A 23,514-nucleotide genomic window follows, 5' to 3' on the forward strand; every position below is an offset into this window, starting at 1 on the left:
AACACTAAGAGATATTGTGGGAAAAGATAATCCATTGTTGGCAGACAAACCATTCGGTGGCATAACAGTGGTTCTTGGAGGTGATTTTAGGCAAATTCTACCTGATATCAGGTCCATTTTATTGAATGATGGTTACAATCAAAACAGATAATTCCATACCACATGATGGCATGCGCAGAGTAATAATTCATACATGATACAGATGAGCATTTAGCAGCCAATGACATAGACAGAAACATCCATTACTGCCGACTCCAGCAAGGATTGGTCACAACCAGCTACAATATTTTTTAAACTTCGGCTAGGCCAATTTACCCAATACATATAGAAGATGATGAATCTTGGGTGTGTTCTGGGTCAAACCACAGCCTTTAGGAACAGTAAAGGCTGCCCATCAGTTTGGTGGCAGAGCATCAAATATTACAGTCTATAGTTGGTATTGGAACTCAGCCAATTAATGTCTTCTACTAGATTAAAGAAAAAATTCAACGCTCCCACAAATAACAAATGACTATAGATCAAGAAATATTTATGTCCTCAAAGTAAAAAAACTAAAGGCACCTACATTAGGAGCTAAACAACTTAACTGGCAGTAAAAATTCAAATTCTAAGTATCCACTTTCCTCTTGAAGTTGGTAATGGGACATTATCTTTCGACGATTGTGAGAAAGAAGAGGAGTCTAAAATTGCAATTCTAGAGCAACTTCTACTACAACCAACAAGAGATGCAATAGAAGATATAATTGCATCGACATATCCAGATATTCAACAGAATTGCTGTAATCAAAGTTACTTGGAAGAAAGAGCAATACTAACTCCCTTCAAGAATCCAGACCACTTGAACTTCAGAGGAAAAAGAAACAAGCTGCTCAAAGCTAAATATCAACAATAAAAAACACTTTCATAACCAGGATTCAGACAAACATTTAACTCAATATGATATTCATCAAATGCTTATAACAGATGTAAATTAATTCCTACGAAAAGAGATCCATTATATACATACCTAGTAATATTTAATGGAAGAAAGAGCAATACTAACTCCCAGAAATGAGACAGTTGATATCATAAACAGTTGTGTACTGGAAAAATACAAGGAGAATTCACAACATACCTCAGTTCAGATTCTATTTGTCAAACATCTCCAAATCTGCAATTAAATCAATCACTATATCCGACAGAGTTTCTTAATTCTTTGACATTTCCTTCCATTCCAAATCATGAGATAAAACTGAAAATAGGAACTCCAATCATGCTCCTGCGTAATCTAAGCCCTACTGAATGTCAGCTATCAAAAACAAACTTTGGTCGGTGATATTCTGCACATTGTCAATCAAAAGATTAAGCTACATGTATTTCAAAAAAACATCAGAATATTTTACTAAAATATTTCAGTTACACAGAGTACGGTCGTATTCATGTTATCCACAATGACTATATAAATCTGGTTGATGAGTTTTTACTATGAGTAGAAAGGGTAAAGAGGAAATTCATTTGTATCTGCAAGATCATTGATGTGAACGCAAGTTACCTTACAACCGCTCAGGTTCAAATCAGTTATATGCTTACAATTCTTCACCAAGTGCTTTATGCTCAAGTCAGTAATCCTGATTGATATCATACATAATATTACTACTAGGATGAAAAAGTAAAAGAACCAAATCTTTGAAAATATCTCAAATGTGAGGAGAGAGCACCTAACGTTCCAATATATTGAGAATGTCCTAAATTCAGGACAGACACTAGTTATGGCATCAACACCTTTATCGGAGATCTTCTGACAGCCATTAAGATTTAGACACTCCAAACCTTGAAGTGACTCAAATGCCTGCTAATGTTATATAAGATTCAGAACAATATTTTTTTTGTAAGAAAGCAAATTACTTACTATTAGGTGGAAACGGATGAAAATGGACAAAAATTGTGGCTAATAGCTCATAAAAATTACAATTTTGAAGTATGCCAAATAATTTCCACTAGGTCGAAACATGTGAAAATGGACAGAAATCATCGGTTAAACCCATAAAAATCATGAGTTTTGAAGAAAGAAAGCTAATTTGCCAATTGTTTGAAACCGACAAAAATGGACAAAAATCATGGGTTATAGCCCATGAAGATTGTGAGGTTTGAAGAAAGAAAACTTCATTATTATTTGATTAAAATAGATGAAAATGAACAAAAATCGGGGGATTATAGTCCATGAAAATCACAAATTTTGAAGTAGTTTTAATTAGTTATCATCAGATCGAAACACACGAAAATGGACAAAAATTGTGTTATAGCCCATAAATTGTGATTTTGAAGCACGCCAAAACATCTTCGTTTGGACAAAACAAACGAAAATGGACAAAAAATCATGGGTGCCCATGAAAACTGCGAGTTGTTAAAAAGGAAAAGTCAATTTTCATTGGATTAAAATAAACGAAAATGGACAAAAATCATCGGTTACAGTCCATGAAAATTGTGACTTTTGGAGAACACCAACTAATTTCCATTAGGACGAAATAGAAAAAATTGGACAGAAATCGTGGACTAAGGCCCAAATCACAAGTTTTGGAGAAAGAAAAGTCGGTTGTCATTAAGGAGGAAGGGACAAAAATTAAAAAAAAATCATGGTTTATATCACATGAAAATGATGAGTTTTGAAGAAAGAAAACTTAATTGCAATTGGATCGAAACAGTAGATAATTGGAAAAAAAAACCGCATTGCCGTGAAAATTGCGAAGTTTGATGTACACCAAATAATTCTCATTAGGTCAAAACAAACTTGAAATCATGGGCTATATCCCATCAAAATGACAAGTTCTGAGAAAAGAAAACTTCATTGCCATTAGGTCGAAACAGATGAAAATGAACAAAATCATGAGCTATAGCCTATGAACATAATGAGTAAAGAAGACTTAATTTCCATTGGGTCGAAATAGATAAAAATTGACAAATTCTTAGTTTAAAGCTCATAAAGATTACGCATTTTGAAGTGTGCCAAATAATTTCTATTAGGCCGAAACAAATAAAAATGAACAAAAATCATGGGTTGTAGCCCATAAAAATCACGAGTTTTAAAGAAAGAAAACTAAATTGCCAATTGGTCGAAACATACAAAATGGAAAAAATCATGCATTATAGCACATTAAAATAGTCAAAAAAATAGACAAAAATCATGTGTTATAGCCCATTAAAATTGTCAATTTTTAAATATGCAAAATAATTTCCATTAGTCCCACATGTAGGAATGTAGCAGAAACAATAGGTTATAGCTTATAAAAATCCCGAATTTTAAAAAAGAAAACTTTATTGCTGCTAGGGCGAAATGAAACAAAAAATTACAAAATCTAAAGGGTTATAACCCATGAAAATCGCAAATCTTGAAGTACGCATAATTAATTGTTATTCGGTTAACGGACAAAAATTGCAAGTTATAAATCATGAAATTTGTCAACTTTAAAGAATGTCAAATAATTTCCACTGGGTTGAAATAAACGAAATAAACAAAAGTACCGGCTTACAGCCCATGAAAATTGTGAGTTCAAAAACAGACGAAAATGGACAAAAATAATGTACAGCCCATGAGAATGGTGAGTTGTATAAAAAGAAAACTTAATTGTCAATAGGTCAACATGGACGAAAATGGGAAAAAATCATGAGCTATAGCTCATTAAAAGTGCAGATTTTGAAGTACGCCAAATAATTTCCACTAGGCCAAAGCAAACGAAAATAGACAAAAATCTTGGGTTATAGCTCATAAAAATCACAAGTTTTGAAGAAAGAGAACTTAATTGTCACTTGGTCGACACAGACAAAAAATAGGAAAAAAAATTCGTTGGTTATATATATAGCCATTAAAATTGTCAATTTTAAAGAAGCAAGTCAAATGTTGATCCTTAATGTATACTTATTCCAAGGAGTATAACTATATAAAATTGATACAAATCTTTCGATTGTTACAAATCTCATACATTATAAAAAATATATATATGTGCAACTAGCTAAGGTTGTTTCTTTTCTAAAACCCACCACATAAACTCCCTACTATTAGTATCATAATTTTTTCTTAATCAACAAAATCTACCTTATGTCTATAATCTTAAAATGTTTCCAACAGTCATCATTATTATCAAAGAAAACAAATTCAATCATCACATACCTTGCTTTTAACTTGAACTAGATGTTCATCCTCAACATCCCTAGCAAACTCCAAATTTATCCTCTTCACATTCCTATACCTCTCCTGCACTCAAATAAAAAACCAAAACCAACTAAAAGGAAAAAACCAACCAAACGAATCGCAAAATCGAATAGTCATCAAAACCCACCAATGAAAGCGCAGAGATCAGCTTCTCTCCTGCTCTATTCACTTCTCTGAGATCAAGGGTCTTCACAAAATTCACCAAAAAAATTCAATTAAACAGCGATTTCTTCATCTGGGTAATTGAAGTAAGCTAGGGTTAAGATTGGTGAGTACCTCCCAGAGATTGGGGACAGAGAGGAGAGCGCGATAGCAAGAGGGGCTGACGAGCAAAAGGGAGTAGAGGTCTCTCTGAGATAAAGATGGGTTATTTCTACTGCAGATTATTTTGATTATTTTGGGGGTTGTTTCTTTTGCCCATGATGATTCCTCTTCGTCTTCCCCCATTTCTTGCGATCTTCTCCGCGAGGGAGTCGATCGCTAGCGCTGCCTGATGAAATTTTAGCCGACTTATGCCCACTTTTTTTTTCCCTGGGGGTGTTTTGTTAATGGGTTTTTGGCATATCATTCGCCCATGTCTATTCGATTTGCAAATTTACCCCTAATCTGCATGTAAATTTTTGAATGAGACCTATTCCCAAAAATATTTATCGAAATAGACCTACTTTCAAAATATTTACCAATATAGGCATAGTTTCTACCATGTTGGCCAAACTAGGACGATTTTGGGAAAAAATTTCGTGAGAATCTCCTAGAGTCTAGCACGAAATTTAACTCTACGGGATTGCCAATCCCGTGGAGTTGAGAAACTTTTTTTTTTCAAAATCGACATCGTTTTGTTGACGTGCCTGAAATTAGGCTGATTTTGATAAATATTTTGTAAGCAGGTCGAAATTGATTTTTTCCCCCGAAAAGATCGATTTCAAAATTTTGTCCCTGCTAATTTACCCTTACCACCAGGTCCACCACCCATAAATTAGCATATATGCATTTTTGCAGAATACATCTGTAAATAGGATAGATTTTAGGGGATATAAGGCAAAAAAAACTTAATACTTTTTGTCATTTTATCCTTTCTCGGCTTGAATTTTACTGTGATAAGTGATAGTGGTATTTTAGCTCAATGTCAAAAAAAATACAAAACTACATTAGTAAAAGAGAAATAGCAAACCAAGTATTTCAATGCATATGATATATCATTTGAAGAAATTATAGCCATTAGTAAAAGTATATATTTTAGATGCATCCATTTGAAAATTGCGTCGATATACCTTTCCATCTATTTTTTTTTAATCTAGAAAGTTGAATAAGAGTAATGACTGAAGCTATACGTTGGCATAAGATTGTAGAGTAATGACTGAACCTATTCCCAGAACGATTTGAAGGTTTCAATATGACATTCACGGTCTTGAATTTGATTCCTGTCCAATATAAATCTAGTAAAACACAGACACAGAGTGCTTCTACCATCATCACCATATTCGATTCATGAGACTTAAGAGAAATTATGATATACATGCTCATAAAAATAAAAATGAAAAGGGAAAAAAATAATGTCTGAATACTTAGAGATGATTTCGCAGTTACATGTAGAAGCCTCGTAGTCTCAAAGAATGATATACATAGACTGGAGTTTGGACCGGAGACAACCAATGATCTGTTACAGACCCAAACTCCAAAGAATAATATTACCAATAATCACTAAAAAATCAAGAGCTAAAATAACCCCCCAAACTTGTGAAAAAGCAATGAGCGGGGAAAAAAAGAACACATCACCAATTATATAAAATGATCTGTTAACAAGAGAAACCGAACTTATCAAGAACTCCCATGAGATCTCATTGATGACATAGATAATGCCGATACGGAGGCGGTTGGGCTCTGCGCGTCTCTCTCTCCATTGCCTACTCTAGCTTTTCCACTTATTCTGCTTATAGTTTCTTGAGCTATGTCAATAAACCAGTCATCACTCGGCAGTGCACTGCGCAAGGATCACACAAGTTTCAGTTAGCATTTGAAGTTACTGAAGTTCGAAACAAAAACGAAATCACCAACGATGTTAATATTGTATCGTTTGCCTAGCGATGAACGTACCTATCCGCATCCATTCCAGTGGCAGAAAACGCCCCCATAGCTCTATCTATAATGTCAATTATAACTTGATGCACATTCCTAGATAAATATCGACCTTGTCCAAAAAGAATTACAAACTGCATGTCCAAATAAAACTACGAAAAAACAAAGGAAAAAAAAAGATTGTATTACTAAATTGTGGTTAAAGTAGAAAAGCAAGCAGCAAAGCTGCAGTTTGTATTCAAAAGGTATACCTGTTGAAGACCTAGAGGGCCCAAAGTTCTCGGCCCCTGTTCAATATCCTCCCAAAAGCTCTGATCTTCTGAAAGCCATAATATAACTGTCTCCGTAAGCCTCATCAGTAGCACAGTAGCAAATCTTTCTCTGCCTACAAACATGTCTGCAGCTATGGTTGCCATTCTACTTAATTTAGCATACAGCTCCTGAACACAGTAAGACATAATAGATTCATGAGAACTTTAATGTTACTCATCAAAGATAGCCAAATAGTTTGATATTCAATATCTATAGCCGTCGATTTTCAATCTTCACACTTAAGTTTATGGTGTTAATGGTTATTCAGAAATACTTCATGACACTATTTAACTTTTATAATAGCTCTATAATTTTCCTATAATTTACAAGTCATTCCCCTCTAATTCTCTCTGGTACAAAGACTAATAGTATGAACAGGTGAAAATGGCATGAATTACAGCCCTAGTCTTACCAGATGTGGAATATGTAAAGAAAATATAAGCTCGGCTTCAATTCGGAAACTCTTACTAACTAAAAGTCTAATCATATATGAGAAGACAAGTAACATAAAAACAAAGTTCGTCTCTTACACCAGTCATGGGCGCCAACTTAACTGGAACAATCAATTAAATAAATTGATAAAATGGTAGGCATGCAGATATGTCCATTCATGCTAACTAGCATACCTGAAATATTGGAGTTGGAAACCAGTCAGGCTCATAATTTGCATCCATACTTATATACATTTCCGCACTTAGATGAGTTTCACCTTCTTCGGTAAAAATAAGATCAAGAGCATGCTGCCTACAAAAACTATCACGCAATTTATCAACAGACCGTTGTAGCTTCCTCTTCCACTCTCTTTGTTCTGGCATGCGGTTTTGTCTGTCTGTAGCTTTTCTCCGAGGATCATCCACTCCACTTGAATGGTAAATGGGCGAGAGTTTCATGGCTGCTCTAGGGAGCAACTCTTCTGCTAACAAAGATGCATTTGCTAACAAAGCCAACTGTTGAGTTTCAGTTTCCGCCATCCTCACAATTTTATTACCAGAGCCTTCCGAGTTTTCCTCATCCTCCATGGAACCAGGTAGAGCATTAATTAGCAAATTTACATAAGAGTTGAATACTCTTATAAGGCCATTTAATGTTGAACCACCCAACTGCATGCTCAATAGTGGCCCTACGTCCTCAAAGAAATCCTGCAAAAGATTGAAATCAGAAGACAAATGGGGGAAATTTCACAGAAAAAAAAAAGACAAACTAAAGAGTAAACACTAAAAACTAAAAGAAAGGACTGCTTCCCACCATCAGAGATATCCAGAGTTTCTGAATATCTTCTAGTACATCAAAATGATATAAGTAAGCTATCCAAGAAGATTAATACTAAAAGGTAACATATCCAGCAGAGGAGCTAATATAAATGAATATGAAGACATAACCATGTATGGATCAGATTATGCCAAATGGAAGAGATGATATGCAAAAACAAGATGTAAAGCTGAAATTCACACCATAGTTGGAGTACCATGAAAATAATCCTTATAAAAGAATATATGCAAGACAGTTCTTTTAGTCCAAGCAAAATCAATCACACAATAAATTTCATGCATGGCTAGTAGCTGGAATTCCATATTTTAGTAATTTAAAAACCATCAAACTATGTTTGGTAAATTGACTGATGGAAAGAAAATTGTTCAAAAAAATGCTGAAGTAATTATATATTCCATACGCTAAACGTGAATATATATTTGTTACCTGAACCATTGAATTGAAACGATGTGCACTGCTTGAAAGTTTGGGCTGACTTGTTGCATTAGTACGTGGTCCAGATGGTGGATATGTAAGTACCCAATCATCAGCAGCAGCTAATGCAGCAGTACTTTCTTCAATCCGTTTTAAATTGGCATCAAGTGCTTGCTCAACACTGGGCTTGAAGAGATTCATAAGAACAGAAGAAAGTGCTAGTCCACGATTTTCCAGCAAAGAACAATGGCCAACTGCTATCTGAACACATTCTGCAGCAGCTCTTAGACCTCCAGCAGCTGCAGATGAGGCCAGTGCATGCCTTTTTACAAGTTGTGCAAAAGCCTCTGTTTGCTTTATAGACCAAGCAACCAACTCCGACATGTACACTGACTCATTACCAAAGACTTCTAACGAGTCATTCACAGCTTGAGCAATGGCGGAGAAAACTTGTTGCGAGAGAGAAGCAGTATAAGCTCCTCCATAGGAAGTGCTAGTTGGATGAATAGTTTGCATATTATATTGAAGCCTTTGGTTATGAGCATTTAACAGCAAATTATGTGCACGGTGACCATCGCCAAGCCTTCTAAGAGCTGAGGCAGCTGCGCGAAGTTCAACACCATGAGTTGAAGGCTGGCAAGCAGCTTCAGCAAGCTGATCAGCCAGCTTTAGGCGATGATTAGTGATAGCAGTGTGCAATGACATTAGTGCAGATGTACTTAATTTTTTATTTTCTTTCGCATCTGTGGCTATACTTTCTGCCTCATCCAGGACATCCAGAGCTTCACCTACTCTACGCTCTGCAAGCAAAACATCAAGCATATCAGGAAACTCTACCAACCATTTCTCTGTATCTGAAGGTTCTTGGTCTTCAATATTTGATGTATTATTAGCTGTGGAACCCTCAGAACCAGCAGATAGAGAACCAACTTTAACCCCTTCAGCTAGATTATGTATTAGAGCAGCCTGTGTAGATAGCAGGTTACGAATCGACAATAGCTCGCCTTCTAGATCTGATATTTCTTTTGATGTTCTGCGAGAAAATTGCCAATCACAAAAGAATGATGCTTAATATGAAAACTTGTGGCATTTTGAGCCAATACTTGGAATTTTGCAAATAGCAAGACCATGGAAAATAAGTCTGAGCAGTAAGATTTCCATAAAGTAGCATGGCTAGAATTTTCTTAGGAAAAAAGTCTAACTGAAAATATACATATTGGTTACAGTTGATTTGTCTGCTTAATAGTTCTGGAATGGATAAAGCAAATTATTTAGGAAACATATGCCTCGTCTTATCTCCTTTTGTATAACATATTTACCCAAATTGGATAACTGAATAGGACAGAAACAAACAGCAGCATAATCAAGAATTGCCAAGCATAAATAGCATAAATATTTGGTCCTAAAATATGGATCTACCTCCTTGATAGGAAAAAGACCAGGACAAAACCTACAATACAAGTTGAAGTTGATAACAATAGCTTCGAGTGGGATAATTTCCATAAAGGGCAAAAAGAAAGTAGAAACTTCCCAATAAGACGTTCTAGAAAGTATCGAATGATGTTCACAACAACCCACAAGTGAATGGTTGTTACAGATGCAGCTGAATAGGTGATGCTGTCATATCACGGCAAACATGCTACAACCTGTTATGTGGTAGTTTTAAGTGATACTGATGTAATTGAGAAAAGAATGATTGGTTAGAAATAAGTAAATATGCATTAATGCTATGTTTTTAATGTTGCAGTTGAAAGGTTGGCTTTGACATAGCACGCTCGCCCACTTATAAAGTATCAGTAACAATAAGCTTCAGTGCGTGGTGCTTTGAGCTTACTTTTGGGTTAGAATTAAGTGAATATGAGCAAATGATTTATTATGGTAGTCTTATCAAAACTTAATAATTGCTGAAGTAAGAAGCTTGTAATTTAGCTGTTATCATAGGATGAAATAATGATGATTTAAGCATGTAAATACATGCATCAGACAGAACGTGAGCATCCGGCGTAGGACACTTCCTCCAATATTTGCAAAAAAAGAAAAACATATGGTGAATCACACCATGGATGATAAACAACATTCATCATGATCCTAATCCCTCAAAATTTCTTTTGAATAAAACTCAACGTTATGTGGAGACTTTTTCGCCCAATGGATCAAGTGGTTGCAAATAAGCAGTGTTTCAATAAAGTAATGACAAATGAAGCAACTTAATCCATGGGTCCTCAAATAATATGTTTTATCTCTCTGGCACAAATATCGAGATGATGAACAGTGAGGATCATCTAGTAAAATGGTCCACCACATGCTGTTTTTTTGTGTGTGCGGGTGTGTGGATGTGGGTGGGTGGGTGGTTGGGGATGGGGGGTTGTTAAATGTAGGGAATTTCCTAATGTGTGTGCAAAGAGAGAAATAGAGATGAGTTAGAAAAGTTAAATCCCAAGATCCAAGTTAATCAAAGAGGTCCAACAGCTTCCTCACTAACCTAATAAATGCTGCATAGTTAGCATAAACACTTCTGCGCATTTCTTCTGCAGAAGCTTTCTTTAATTCTTGTAGGTAAGAGCACAAGTGCCTTATCTCCTGAAAAAAAAATGTGCATGGATGGTCACAACTTGCGCAGATTAAGGAATACAAATGAATTCTTGGCGCAAACTAGGTGGCACATATATAAAATCAGTAAAAATGTGCACATAAAACAATAGTCATGGTACCATAGTACGTTAAGCCACTGATATAAATGAAAACACAAGACTGCAATTAGCAGAAACATAAATGTAAGAAGCAGTCAGCTCTAAGAGCACTACATTTCCCAACTCAAAAGGAAAAAGGAAGCATGCCTGCTTAGAGATCTCTGTGCGGTTTATTTCCACTTCCTAAGCAAAGATGATTGATGGTTATTGACAAAATTAACCCTTCACTAACAACGTAATCGATTCAATAGATTTTGCTATCATAATAAGAAAATTTTAGCAATAGATGTTATGAGGAACTTCAAGGCCACCATGAGTTGTCCGGACCTTATAAAAATTCCTAGTTTAGCATGAGAAATCCCACCCCAACATTATACCAATGAACATACACAAGAAGAAGAATTGCAAAATGCTGAGCTTTTATATATTCCAATCATAAACTAGTTCATATATATCACAAATTTAGTTATAAATAAATTCAATGTGCTTCCTCTGGCTTTCTCATAATAATTTAAATATTGCTCAGAGATTGTTTTCCCGCACAGAAATATTTATGCTAGCTCCCAAATTTACGATTTATCGTGGACCATAACCCGCAATTTTGATAATTTCCGACCAAATCACAATTTCTCGTGGAAGGTATTTCTCGTTTTTGGCCAAATCATTTCTTGTTTTCCCGCAAAGAAATATTTTTGTGAGCACCCAAATTCACGATTTCTCATGGACAATACCCACAATTTTTTATCGTTTTCATCCATATCACAATTTCTTATGGAGAATAACCCACGATTTTGGTTGTTCTAGGTCAACCACTTCTTGCTTTCCCAAAAAAAATTATGTGCACTCCTGAATTCATGATTTCATCTGAACTGTAACAAACAGTTCGTTTTGGCCAAATCACAATTTCGCGTGGACATTAACAAATAATTTTCTTTGTTTTTGTCCAAATAGTATCTTGGTTTCCTGCAAAAAAAAATTATGTGAGCTCTCAAATCCACAATTTCTCATGGACTAAAACCCACAATTCTGGTTATTTCCGTAAAAATCATGATTTTTCATGGAATATAACCCATGATTTTTGCTATTTGAGGACAAATCACTTCTAGCTTATCCAAATAGAAATATTTAAGCAAGCTCCCAAATTCACGATTTTTCATGAACTATAACCCATAATTTTGATCATGTTGGGCCAAATCACTTCTTCCTTTCCCGAATTGAAATATTTATGCTAGCTCCAGAATTCACGATTTCTCGTGGATTATATAACCCAAAATTTTGATTGTTTTTGGCCGAATCATGATCTCTTGTGGACTATAACAAACAATTTCGGTTGTTCTTTACCAACTCACTTCTTGCTTTGTCACATAGAAATATTTATTTGAACTCCAAAATTCACGATTTCTCGTGGACTATCAACTCACAATTTTAGACAATTCAATCCAAATCACTTTTTAGTGTTCCGCACTGAAATATTTATGCAAGCTCATAAATTCACGATTTCTCATGGACTATAACACAATTTTGGTCGTTTTTAGCCAAATCTCCACTTCGGTTCCTACATAGAAATATTTATGTGAGCTCCCAAATTAGAAATTCCTCGTGGACTATAACACGCAATTTCTTGGTTTCCTACATAAAAATATTAATATGAGCTCCCAAATTCGCAATTTCTCATGGGCTACAACCCTAAAATTTGGTTATTTTTCACCAAATCACCATTTCTTGTGGATTATAATCCACAATTTTCTATGGACTATCCAAAATTTTGGTCTTTTCGACCAAATTACGATTTCTCGTGGACAATAGCCTGCAATTCTGGTCGTGTTAGGACAAATCACTTCTTGCTTTCCCAAATATAAATATGTATGCGAGCTCCCAAATTCACAATTTCTCGTGGGCTATAACACACAATTTTGGTCATCTTTTGCCAAATCATACTTTCTCGTAGACTTTAACCCATAATTTTGATTGTTTTCTGCAAATCTCTTCTTGCTTTAAGCACAGAAATATTATGTAAACTTCCAAATTCACGGTTTCTCATGAACTATAAGCAACAATTTTTGTTGTCTTTGGCCAAATCGTTTCTTATTTTCCCATATAGAAATATTTTTCTGAGCTCCCAAATTCATAATTTTTCATGGACTATATAATACACAATTAGGGTTATTTTTTGCTAAATCGCGATTTCTCATAGACTATTAGTCCATTTAGGCAAATAGTTTATTGGCTTCTTGCATAGAAATATTTAAGCAAGCTCTCAAATTTTGATCGTTTTCAGTCAAATCATGATTTTCCATAGATTGCAACCCGTAATTTTGTTCATTTTAGGCTAAATCACTTCTTGCTTTTCTGAATAGAGATATTTAAGCTAGCTCCCAAATTAAGAATTTCTCATAGACTATAACCTAAAATTTTAGTTGTTTTCTGCCAAATCACGATTTCTCGTGTACTATAACACATAATTATGGATTTTTTGCCAAATATATTTATGCAAACTCTAAAATTCCCGATATCTCGTGGACTATCCCTCATAATTTTGGTCGTTTTAGTCCAAATCAGCTTTTGGCTTCCCGAATAGAAATATTTATGTAAGTTTCCAAATTCTCAACTTCTCCTAGACTATAACCCACAATTTTTGGTCATTTTCGAGTAAATCATAATTTCTAGTGACTGGTAACACACAATCTTGATTTCTTTTTCCAAATCACTTCTTGCTATGCCGCATAAAAATATTTATGCGAACTCCAAAATTCATATTTTATTGTGGACTATTACTCATAATTTGGTTGTTTTTGTCTAAATCATTTTTTGCTTTCCGCATTAAAACATTTATATGAGCTCTCAAATAGAAGATATTGTGGAATATTACCCTAATTCTGTTTGTTTTTAGCCAAATCACTTCGTCCCTTCCCGCATAGAAATATTAATGCAGATCCTAAAATGTGATTTCTCATTAAGTATAACCCATAATTTTGGTTGTTTCAGGCCATATCACAATTTATCGTGGACGATATAACCCACAAAAATTTTCTATTGCTTTTGACGAAATCACTTTTTGCTTTCCTGCATAGAAATATCTATGTGAGCTCCCAAATGCATGATTTCTCAGGGCTATAGCACACAATTTTGATCTTTTTTGCCAAATCATTTGTTGTTTTTTGCATAGGAATATTTATGTATGCTCACAAATTCACGATTTCTCATGGACAATAACCCACAATTTTTATGTTTTGAGCTAAATTGTGATTTTTCATGGACTATGGCCCATAATTTTGGTCGTTTTAGGCCAAATCACTTCTTGATTTCCCAAATAGAAATATTTATGCGAACTCACAAATTCACAATTTCTACTGGACTATCCACAATTTTTATCATTTTTGGCCAAATCACAATTTCTCGTGAATTATATACCATTAATATGGTCATGTTAGGACAAATCACTTCTTGCTTTCCCAAACAAAAATATTTATGCGAACTCCGGAATTCACAATTTCTTGTGGACTACAACCCACGATTTTGATCATCTTTTGCCAAATTACGATTTTTCGTAGACTTTAGCCCATAATTTTGACTTTTTTTCCAAAACACTTCTTGCTTTGTCACATAGAAATATTACTCTTGTTCGTAAAGAAACCTCATGCTTTAAAAAAAACCATTTTACACTATTTCCTCCAAAACCACCAAATTCTCTCCCTCAAATCTACAATGAAGCCCCATTTTGTAGATTTGAGAGAGATCTCAGTTGGGGGGTTGATAAGTGATCATAGGAATTGATTGACAAATTTGGATAAGATAGAGAACTATTCCAGTCATTTCTAATGAAGAAACTGACTAACAAAAATATACCCTAGGTTCTTGTCTTCACCCCTAATATAGCTTGAGAAACCATTTGATGCCTTGGACAACGTCTTCATGTAGGCTTTTTTTCTTTAACAAAATTGAGATTGTAAAGCTTGAGAATTGAAGAAGAGGGTGGTATAGTTGTAATGATAGAATAAATGAAGATAGATAGCAATTGAATTAGTCACATGACCAGCACATAGAAATATTCTCATGGCCAATTAACAGAAGGTAGCCAAGTTCACCCTTTTTACTAATTGCGGTACGTATTTGCTCCATTTTGTGACTTGGGATATATAAGTGTTTTTTTGGAAACAATAGAGTATTTAAGTTCAATTTAGCCAAATATTTATACAAGCTCCCAAATTCATGATTTCTCGAGAACTATTACCCACAATTTCAGTTGTTTTTTTGCCAAATCACTTCTTTGTTTTCCACGAAAATATTTATGCAAGTTTCGAAATACATGATTTCTTGTTGTGTATGACTCATAATTTTGGTCATTTTCGGTCGAATCACGATTTATCATGGAGCATATAACCCATAATTTTGGTCATTTTGGGAGAAATTATTTATTGCTTTACTGCATAGAAATATATACATGAGCTCCAAAATTCACTTTTTTTTGGACTATAACCTAAATTTTGATCATTTTTACCAAATCATTTCTTGTTTTCACGCATAGAAATATTTTTGTGAGATCTCAATTCATGATTTGGCATGGATTATAACCACCATTTTTTGTTGTTTTCAACCAAATCATGATTTCTTGTGGACTATAACCCTTAACTTTGGTCGTTTTCGATCAAATCACGAGTTCTCGTGGACTATGTAACCCACAACTTTGGTCGTATTAGGCTAAATCACTTCTTGTTTTTCTGAATAGAAATATTTATGTGAACTTCCAAATTCACGATTTCTCATGGACTATAACCCACAAGTTTGGTCATTTTCAGTCATATCATGATTCTTATGGAATATAACCCACAATTTAGGTCATTTTTGCAAAATCACGCATTGCTTTTCCGCAAAATAATATTAATGGGAGTTCTAAAATTCACGATTTCTCGTAGAGTATTACCCATAATTTTTTTTTTTTTTTTTTTTTTTTTTTAAACAATTTTTTTTTTTTTTTTTTTTTTTTTTGCTAAACAACAATTTATCGTGGACTATAACCTACAATTTTAGTTGCTTTTTGCCAAATCACTTCTTGCCTTTTCGCATAGACATACTTATCCAAACTTCCAAATTCACGATTTCTCGTAGACTAACTCACAATTTTGGACGTTTTTTCCCAACTCACTTCTACTTTCTCGCATAGAAATATTTATATGAGCTCCCAAATTCATGACTTTTAGCGGACTATAACCCAAAATTTTGGTTGCTTTTGGCCAAATCACTTCTTGCTTTCATAAATAGAAATATTATGCGAGCTACCAAATTCACGATTAATTGTGGCCTAACACAATTTTAGTCGTTTTATAGCCAAATCACAATTTCTCGTGCAATATGACCTAGAACGCGGATCTAATTTTCACCAAATAACCTTTTGTTTTCCGGCAAAGAAATATTTATGTGAGTTTCCAGTTCAATAATCTCATGGAAAATAACCCACAATTTTAATCGTTTAGGCCAAATCACATCTTGCTTTCTCGCAAAGAAATATTTAAGCGAGCTTTATAATTCACGATTTCTCATCGATTGTCACCCAAAATCTTAGCCATTTTCAGTCAAATCACTTCTTGTGTTCCCACAGAAATATTTACGCGAGCTCAAAAATTCACGATTTCTCATGAACTAAATAGACCACAATTTTGATCCTTTTTTGCCTAATCAGTTCTTCTTCTTCCTTTACCGCGTCTATCTAATATACTAAAGTAATACCCTAATATGCCACGTGTCAAAATTTTAGAGCATTGACACATGACACGTTTTTAGAAGCCTGGCTATCAATCTTCCCTGCCAAATTCTCCTAGGTAATTAACTTATTTCATTTTCTAATTAAATTCATGAGTTGCCTTTAATTGACCTTTCAATTTCTTTCCAAAATAAACTTCTGCACATTTATAGGAGCCTCATTATTATTATCGATTTTTAATTTCTCACACCTAACTATGTTAGTCTTTTCTTGCCTAATTTCGTCACTATAGCCTTTATCTTTTTACTAAAAAGAGAATCTTTGAAAGCTATGTGGCAAAATTTTAGAAAATTGATATTAATATTGTCATATAACTGATTAGTAAATTTTTAGAGATTACAACTTCTTTTCATGCATCTTCAAGTCCTTAACATACTCCTCCACCCCCTTTCATTTATCTTGCATTGATCATAAAAAAAACGTTACATGTTATGGCCGCAGCGAATACCATTTGCTAATAATCACTAATTATAGCCTTGGTTACTTAAATTTCCCCCTCAAATCCTTTATATAGATTCCATCTCCTTCCATTTTTCATTTGCATCAAACCAAAAGAAGATATTATACTCACAAAGTCCAATTCACATCAAGAATGACACTCCTATCTTAATTATTTGTTTTGCTCTTTTAAAATAAAAGACTACAAAAGTACCATGTACTCATGGATGGAAAATATATCAAATAAACTGAATAAGGTATCTTCTACTGTTTTTCTTTTCCTTTTATTTTTTCTAGATTTTTATTGCAAGAAATATGACTGATGATCTCTTCCTTATATTTGAGAGGTTATGGGTGATTATGTATTTATTTTGTGATTTTAGGTATGAATTAATATTAAGGTTCCATCTTTATACGGTTTTTGAGAAAAATTTCCCTTTATTCATGTTCTTTTTCTTTTGAATTTTTTGTTTTTATATTAACCATGAGTTTTTTTCTTGGATGAAGGACTAAAGAGTCATGAGCTGTTGTATTGGTAAGGTACAAGCATGTTGACGCAACACAAAAATCTGTAAACAAACTTGATAGTCAATTTTTGATTTTTTTTCTAGAATTTTCTTGATATTTATTTTAGTTACAGATAGTTTTTGGAATATAAATTATTAATTTGTTGGTATATAAGTGAATCTTGATGAGAGGAGAGATCATGTTTTTATATCACAGAAAATAAATATTGTAAACCCAATAAATTTTTTATTTATCTTCTGAGACATTTAATTCTCGACTTTATCTTCTTGTTGGATGCATCTTCAACAACTCTATGTTCAGTGAGTTGTTTCTTGCTTGTGTATTTTTGCATATTTGTGTATCTACCAACTAGATGGATATTACTTTAGACTTATGATTTTGATATGAATTAATACATTTTTCAATTCTTAATTAATAACGAAAACTATGACATTGTCGCATCCATGTCTATTTCCTTTCTAAAAGAAATCAATATATAGAAAATCTGATTAGAAACTAATAAGAAGTATTTAACAAGATGATAAAGATGTGACTTTTGGTTCTTTACTTATTATATTGGTATGGAAAATATGGTAATTGTTTAGGTTTCTATTTTGATTCTCCACTTATTATATATGTTGTTTCATGGTTAGAGTTGGGAAAGTGAATGTAGTAAAGATTGATTGATTGTTGCTTTGAGTTATATTATCAAATTTGATTGTTATTCCTTATCAAATTTTATTGATACTATACATGTAAGATTTAACATGACATAATGTACAATGAATTAAAAATAATTGCTACTGTTTAATTTAGGTCAAGATAGTATTTCTTTATTCTTTGTTTAGCATTAGGGTTTAGGCATGGTAAATTGGACATTTAAGTCTCTATTGTTGTGATTGATTATTTTGTTTTCAAGTTGGGACATCCAGTCTATAATCATCTAGGAAAGTAAATTAATAAAATTTAACCAAGTACATAATATTATAAATATCATAGAAAACTACCCCGTAGCATGGCGCGGGTTTAACACTAGTAGAAATATCTATGTGAGCTCTGAAATTCAAAATCTCTCGTGAATTATAACCCATAATTTGGTCGTTTTCAGTCAACCCACATTTCTTGTTGTTTTTAGCCAAATAATTTCTTACTTTACATCATATAAGTACTATGTTGAGCTCCCAAATTAATAATTTCTCATAGACTATAACACAAGGTCATTTTTGGCCAAATCACGATTTCTCATGGACTATAATCCACAATTTTCATCATTTTAAGCAAATAGTTTCTTGGCTTCCCGCATAGAAATATTTATGCGATCTCTCAAATTCACAATTTCTCATGGACTATAATCCAAAATTTTGGTCGTTTTCAGCAATCACAATTTCTCATGGATTATAACCCCTCAATTTTAGTCATCTAGGCCAAATCACGTCTTCCTTTCCCAAATAGAAATATTTATGCAAACTCCCTAATTCCAATCTGTCACAGACAATAGCCCACAGTGTTGGTCATTTTCGGTCAAATCATGATTTCTTGCGGACTATAACCCATAAGTTTGGTCGCATTAGGCTAAATCACTTTTTATTTTCTCAAATGGAAATATTTATGCGAGCTCCTAAATTCACGATTTCTCATGGAATATAACCAACAATTTTGATTTCCCGCATCGAATATTTATGCGAGCTCCCAAATTCACTATTTCTCAAGAACAATACCCTACAATTTCGGTTATTTTAGGCCAAATCATAATTTGTAGGGGACAATTTTGGTTGTTTTTTGCCAAATCACTTCTTGCTTCGTCAAATAGAAATATTTATGTGAACTCCAAAATTCACGATTTCTTTTTGTCAAGTCGCTTTTAGCCAAATTACTTCCTCTTTGCATGAATAGAAATATTTATATAAGCTACCAAATCACGATTTCCCGTGAATTATAACCTAAAATTTTGGTCCGTTTTTAGCAACATCACTTCTTGTTTTCACATAGAAATATTTAAGCGACCTCCAAGAGTTACGATTTCTCGTGGACAAATAAACCATAATTTTAATCATTTAGACCAAATCACTTCTTGTTTTCTCGCATATAAATATTTATGCAAGCGCTCAAATTCACGATTTCTCAAGGATTGTAACCCAAGATCTTGATTGTACTCTGTCAAATCACTTCTTGTGCTCCCACAAAGAAATATTTATGCGAGCTCAAGAAGTGAATCGACCATAACTCACAATTCCCCGTGAACTATAATTCACAATTTTCATCATTTTTGGGCAAACCACATCTTGCTTTGCCGCATAAATATATTTATACGAGCTCCGAAATTCATGACTTTTTGTGGAAACCACAATCTTGGTCATTTCAGTCAAATTCACAATTTCTTGTGAACTATAACTTACAATTTTTTTGCGTTTTTGCCAAATCATTTTTTGTTTTTTCCGCATTAAATATTTTTGTGAGCTTCCAAATTCATGATTTCTTATGGATTATATATATAACCGCATTTTTTCATTTTCGGGCCAAATCATAATTTCTTGTAGGCTACCACAAAAAAATTTGGCCGTTTTAGACCAAATGACTTATTTCCCCCAAAAGAAATTTTGTAATCTCCTAACTTCATGATTTTCTATGGACTATATAATGAACAATTTTGGTCAGTATTGGCCAAATCATGATTTCTCGTAGACTATAACCCATAATTTTGGTCATTTTTTGCCTAATCAATTCTTAGTTTCTCACATATAAATATTTATATGCGCTACTAAATTAACAATTTTTCATGGACTATCACCCATAATTTTGATCGTTTTTAGCTAAATCATGATTTCTCGTGGACTATAACCTATAACTTTGGTTATTTTAGGCTACATAACTTCTTATTTTTTAGAATATAAATATTTATGCGAGCTTCTAAATTCACGATTTCTCATGTACTAGCTACCTATGTAGCACGGACACGGATCTGACACGGCCATCCGACACGCCGACACGAGGCAAATCCTAAAACCTATGTAGCACGGACACGGATCTGACACGGCCATCCGACACGCCGACACGAGGCAAATCCTAAAAAATACATAGGATACGTGTGTTCGACACGTGTGTCCGACACGGACACGACACGACACGACTTCATGTTATGCGTGTCCGTGCTTCATAGCTAGCTACAATTTTGGTCGTTTACGGCTAGTTTGTGATTTCTCGTGGATTAAAGCCACAATTATGGTAGTGTTAGGCCAAATCATTAATTGCTTTACTAAATAGAAATGTGAGCTCTCAAATTCACAATTTCTCCTGGACCACAACATAAAATTTTGGTTGTTTTCGACTAAAACACGATTTCTCACGGACTCTAATCGATAATTTTAGTTGTTTTTTGACATATCACTTCTTATTTTGTCGAATAGAAATATTTATGTGAACTCTTAAATTCATGATTTCTCGTGGACTATTAGTCAGAATTTTGATCGTTTTAGTTCAAATCACATCGTGGTTTCCAGCATAGAAATATTTATGTGAGCTCCCAAATTCAATTTTTGTGGGCTAACCCACAATTTTGGTCATTTTCAGCCAAATCATGTTTTTTGTTGACTATAACCCAAATTTTTTGTCATTTACGACCAAATCACAATTCTTGTGGACTATGCCCCACAATTTTGGTCTTTTAGGCCAAATTACTTCTTGCTTCCCAAAGAGAAAATTTTATGTGAGATCCCAACTTTACAATTTTTCGTCGACTATCACCGCAATTTTGGTGATTTTCAGCGAAATCATGATTTATTGTAGACTATAATCCACCATTTTGTTTGTTGTTTGTCAAATCACATCTTGCTTTGCCAAAAAGAAATATTCATGCGAGCTACTCATTTTAGGATTTCACATGGACTACAACCCACAATTTTGATTGATTTTAGCAAAATCACTTCTTGCTTTCCTGCATAAAAATATTTATGCGAGCTCTGAAGTTCACGATTTCTCATGGACTATATAAAACACAATTTTGGTGTTTTTTCCTAAATCATGATTTCTCGTAAACAATTACCCCCAATTGTGGTCATTGTTGGCCAAAACAAATTCATAATTTCTCGTGGACTATAACCCACAATTTTGATCGTTTTCAACGAAATCACGATTTCTCGTAGACTATAACCCACAATTTTGATCGTTTTAGGCCAAATCACTTCTTGAATTCCCGAATAGAAATATTTATGCAAACTTCAAATTCACTATTTCTTGTGGACTATAACTCACAATTTTGGTCATTTCGGCCATATGACGATTTCTTGTGGATTGCAAGGACAATCACTTATTGTTTTCCTATATAGAAATATTTATGTAAGTTCCTAAATTCATGAGTTCTCGTGGACTATAACCCGCAATTTTGGCCAATTTTAGTCAAACACGATTTCTTGTAGACTATAACCCACAATTTTGGTCGTGCTACGCTAAGTCACTTCTTGTTTTCCCGAATAGAAATATTTATGTAAGCTCCCAAATTCATAATTCCTCGTGGACTATAACCCATAATTTTGGTCACTTTCGGCCAAATTACAATTTTCGTGGACAATAACCTAAAATTTTGGTAGTTTTTTTGCCAAATCACTTCTTTTTTCTAATTGTACCAACGAACATGCACAACAAGAAGAATTTTAGGATGTTGAGCTTTCACATATTCCCATCATAAACTAGTTCCTATATCATGCATTCAATTATAAATAAATTCAATGTGCTTCTTCTGGCTTACTCATAAAATTTCAAATATTGCTCAGAGATTGCCAAATATATCATTTATCCTTCAAGTTCATTTTCTCCTGTTTCCATGACAATAATTTAAATTTCTGCCAAAATTTGTAAGAAGTTCATTTACCAGGTATTCATTCATCTCACATATTGAAGTGTCAAACATTGTATAAAGCCAAAAACACGCATCGCTTTCATTTACCAACTTAGCCAAAATGGTTCAATGCATTATACTTTTCTAGTTATGTAATAGAAGTTAAGATTTTGCCCAATTTGTTTTTGAACCATGTCCAAAATTGCAAATATCCGAAACCAGATATCAAACGAATATTCTATTTTTCCTTTAACTTATAATTACAACTTACAGGTTCCGATTTTTCTTGAGAAATTGTGAAACACCATTCATCTTCTCAAACATGAACCATCACGTTCCAATTAAATTTTTATAGTGCCCCAGTATTAACTACATTTCTACGATTTCAGCCGGGGGGCAAACATCATTTTATTTTCACTAGCAAAACTCATCTCAGGCTAAAAGTTTCAAACTTTGTGATACTCCACAACCCTATGTATCACCTATAACTCTAGTACAAATAAAAATGAACCTTTTCTTATATTTTTGCCTAATAAAGTTAAAATTGAAAGTAACTCGCCTACATAGGCCAAAATGCAAATAAATATCAAACTTCAATCAAATTTCGCCCTCATTATAACAAGATTCACATAATCAAAGCCTAACCTTTTCATTCATAGTCTGGCATTTCGACTGAACGTACGAATCAGGATCAAATCTGTCACTCTTGAAGATCTTGAGCTTGTCGGCGAGCGGGACCCCGCTTTCCTGCGCGCTCGGCTGATGAATCCCCGACGATATCAACCCCGAGGGGGCCGATACCCTAGATCGCGACGATTTGGCCGAAGCCATTGATCAAATCCCAAAATTTTCAGCTGTTTTGATCGCTGTTTCTTAATTTCACCGCCGGTGACGGGAATTACACGGGGGGTGACGGGAATCGAGGTGAGAAGTGGTCGCGCGCCATTGGAGAAGGCGGAGCGTTTGGTCTGGTCACCGCCCTTTGGGTGTCTGCTCTGTTGTAATGGAAAATCTTATTGATCGTTTATTTTCT

General features: G+C 34.0%; 2 protein-coding genes across 2 annotated transcripts in view; both read right to left on the minus strand.

The window, feature by feature from the left end:
* Positions 1 to 4,710, minus strand: part of LOC109847972 (F-box protein At3g58530) — a 33,559-nt gene extending 28,849 nt beyond the window's left edge. Inside the window, exons 1-8 of the mRNA XM_020417204.1 lie at positions 4,463 to 4,710; positions 4,314 to 4,373; positions 4,145 to 4,228; positions 1,698 to 1,828; positions 1,532 to 1,607; positions 1,279 to 1,319; positions 1,141 to 1,150; positions 1,007 to 1,041 (exon numbers count right to left, since the gene is read on the minus strand). Of these exons, the coding sequence (XP_020272793.1) occupies positions 1,007 to 1,041; positions 1,141 to 1,150; positions 1,279 to 1,319; positions 1,532 to 1,607; positions 1,698 to 1,828; positions 4,145 to 4,228; positions 4,314 to 4,373; positions 4,463 to 4,633 (608 nt within the window). The 5' untranslated portion in view covers positions 4,634 to 4,710. The remainder of the gene's footprint in view (positions 1 to 1,006; positions 1,042 to 1,140; positions 1,151 to 1,278; positions 1,320 to 1,531; positions 1,608 to 1,697; positions 1,829 to 4,144; positions 4,229 to 4,313; positions 4,374 to 4,462) is intronic.
* Positions 5,687 to 23,514, minus strand: LOC109849376 (exocyst complex component EXO84B-like). Its single transcript, XM_020419196.1, has 7 exons — positions 23,127 to 23,514; positions 10,740 to 10,837; positions 8,270 to 9,290; positions 7,201 to 7,713; positions 6,514 to 6,702; positions 6,281 to 6,414; positions 5,687 to 6,167 (listed from the first exon to the last, which is right to left on the minus strand). The coding sequence occupies exons 1-7, from the start codon at positions 23,310 to 23,312 to the stop codon at positions 6,005 to 6,007; spliced, it is 2,304 nt and encodes a 767-aa protein (XP_020274785.1). The 5' UTR covers positions 23,313 to 23,514; the 3' UTR covers positions 5,687 to 6,004.

Source organism: Asparagus officinalis, chromosome 7 (genome assembly GCF_001876935.1).
Source record: "Asparagus officinalis chromosome 7, Aspof.V1, whole genome shotgun sequence".
Classification (NCBI taxonomy): domain Eukaryota; kingdom Viridiplantae; phylum Streptophyta; class Magnoliopsida; order Asparagales; family Asparagaceae; genus Asparagus; species Asparagus officinalis.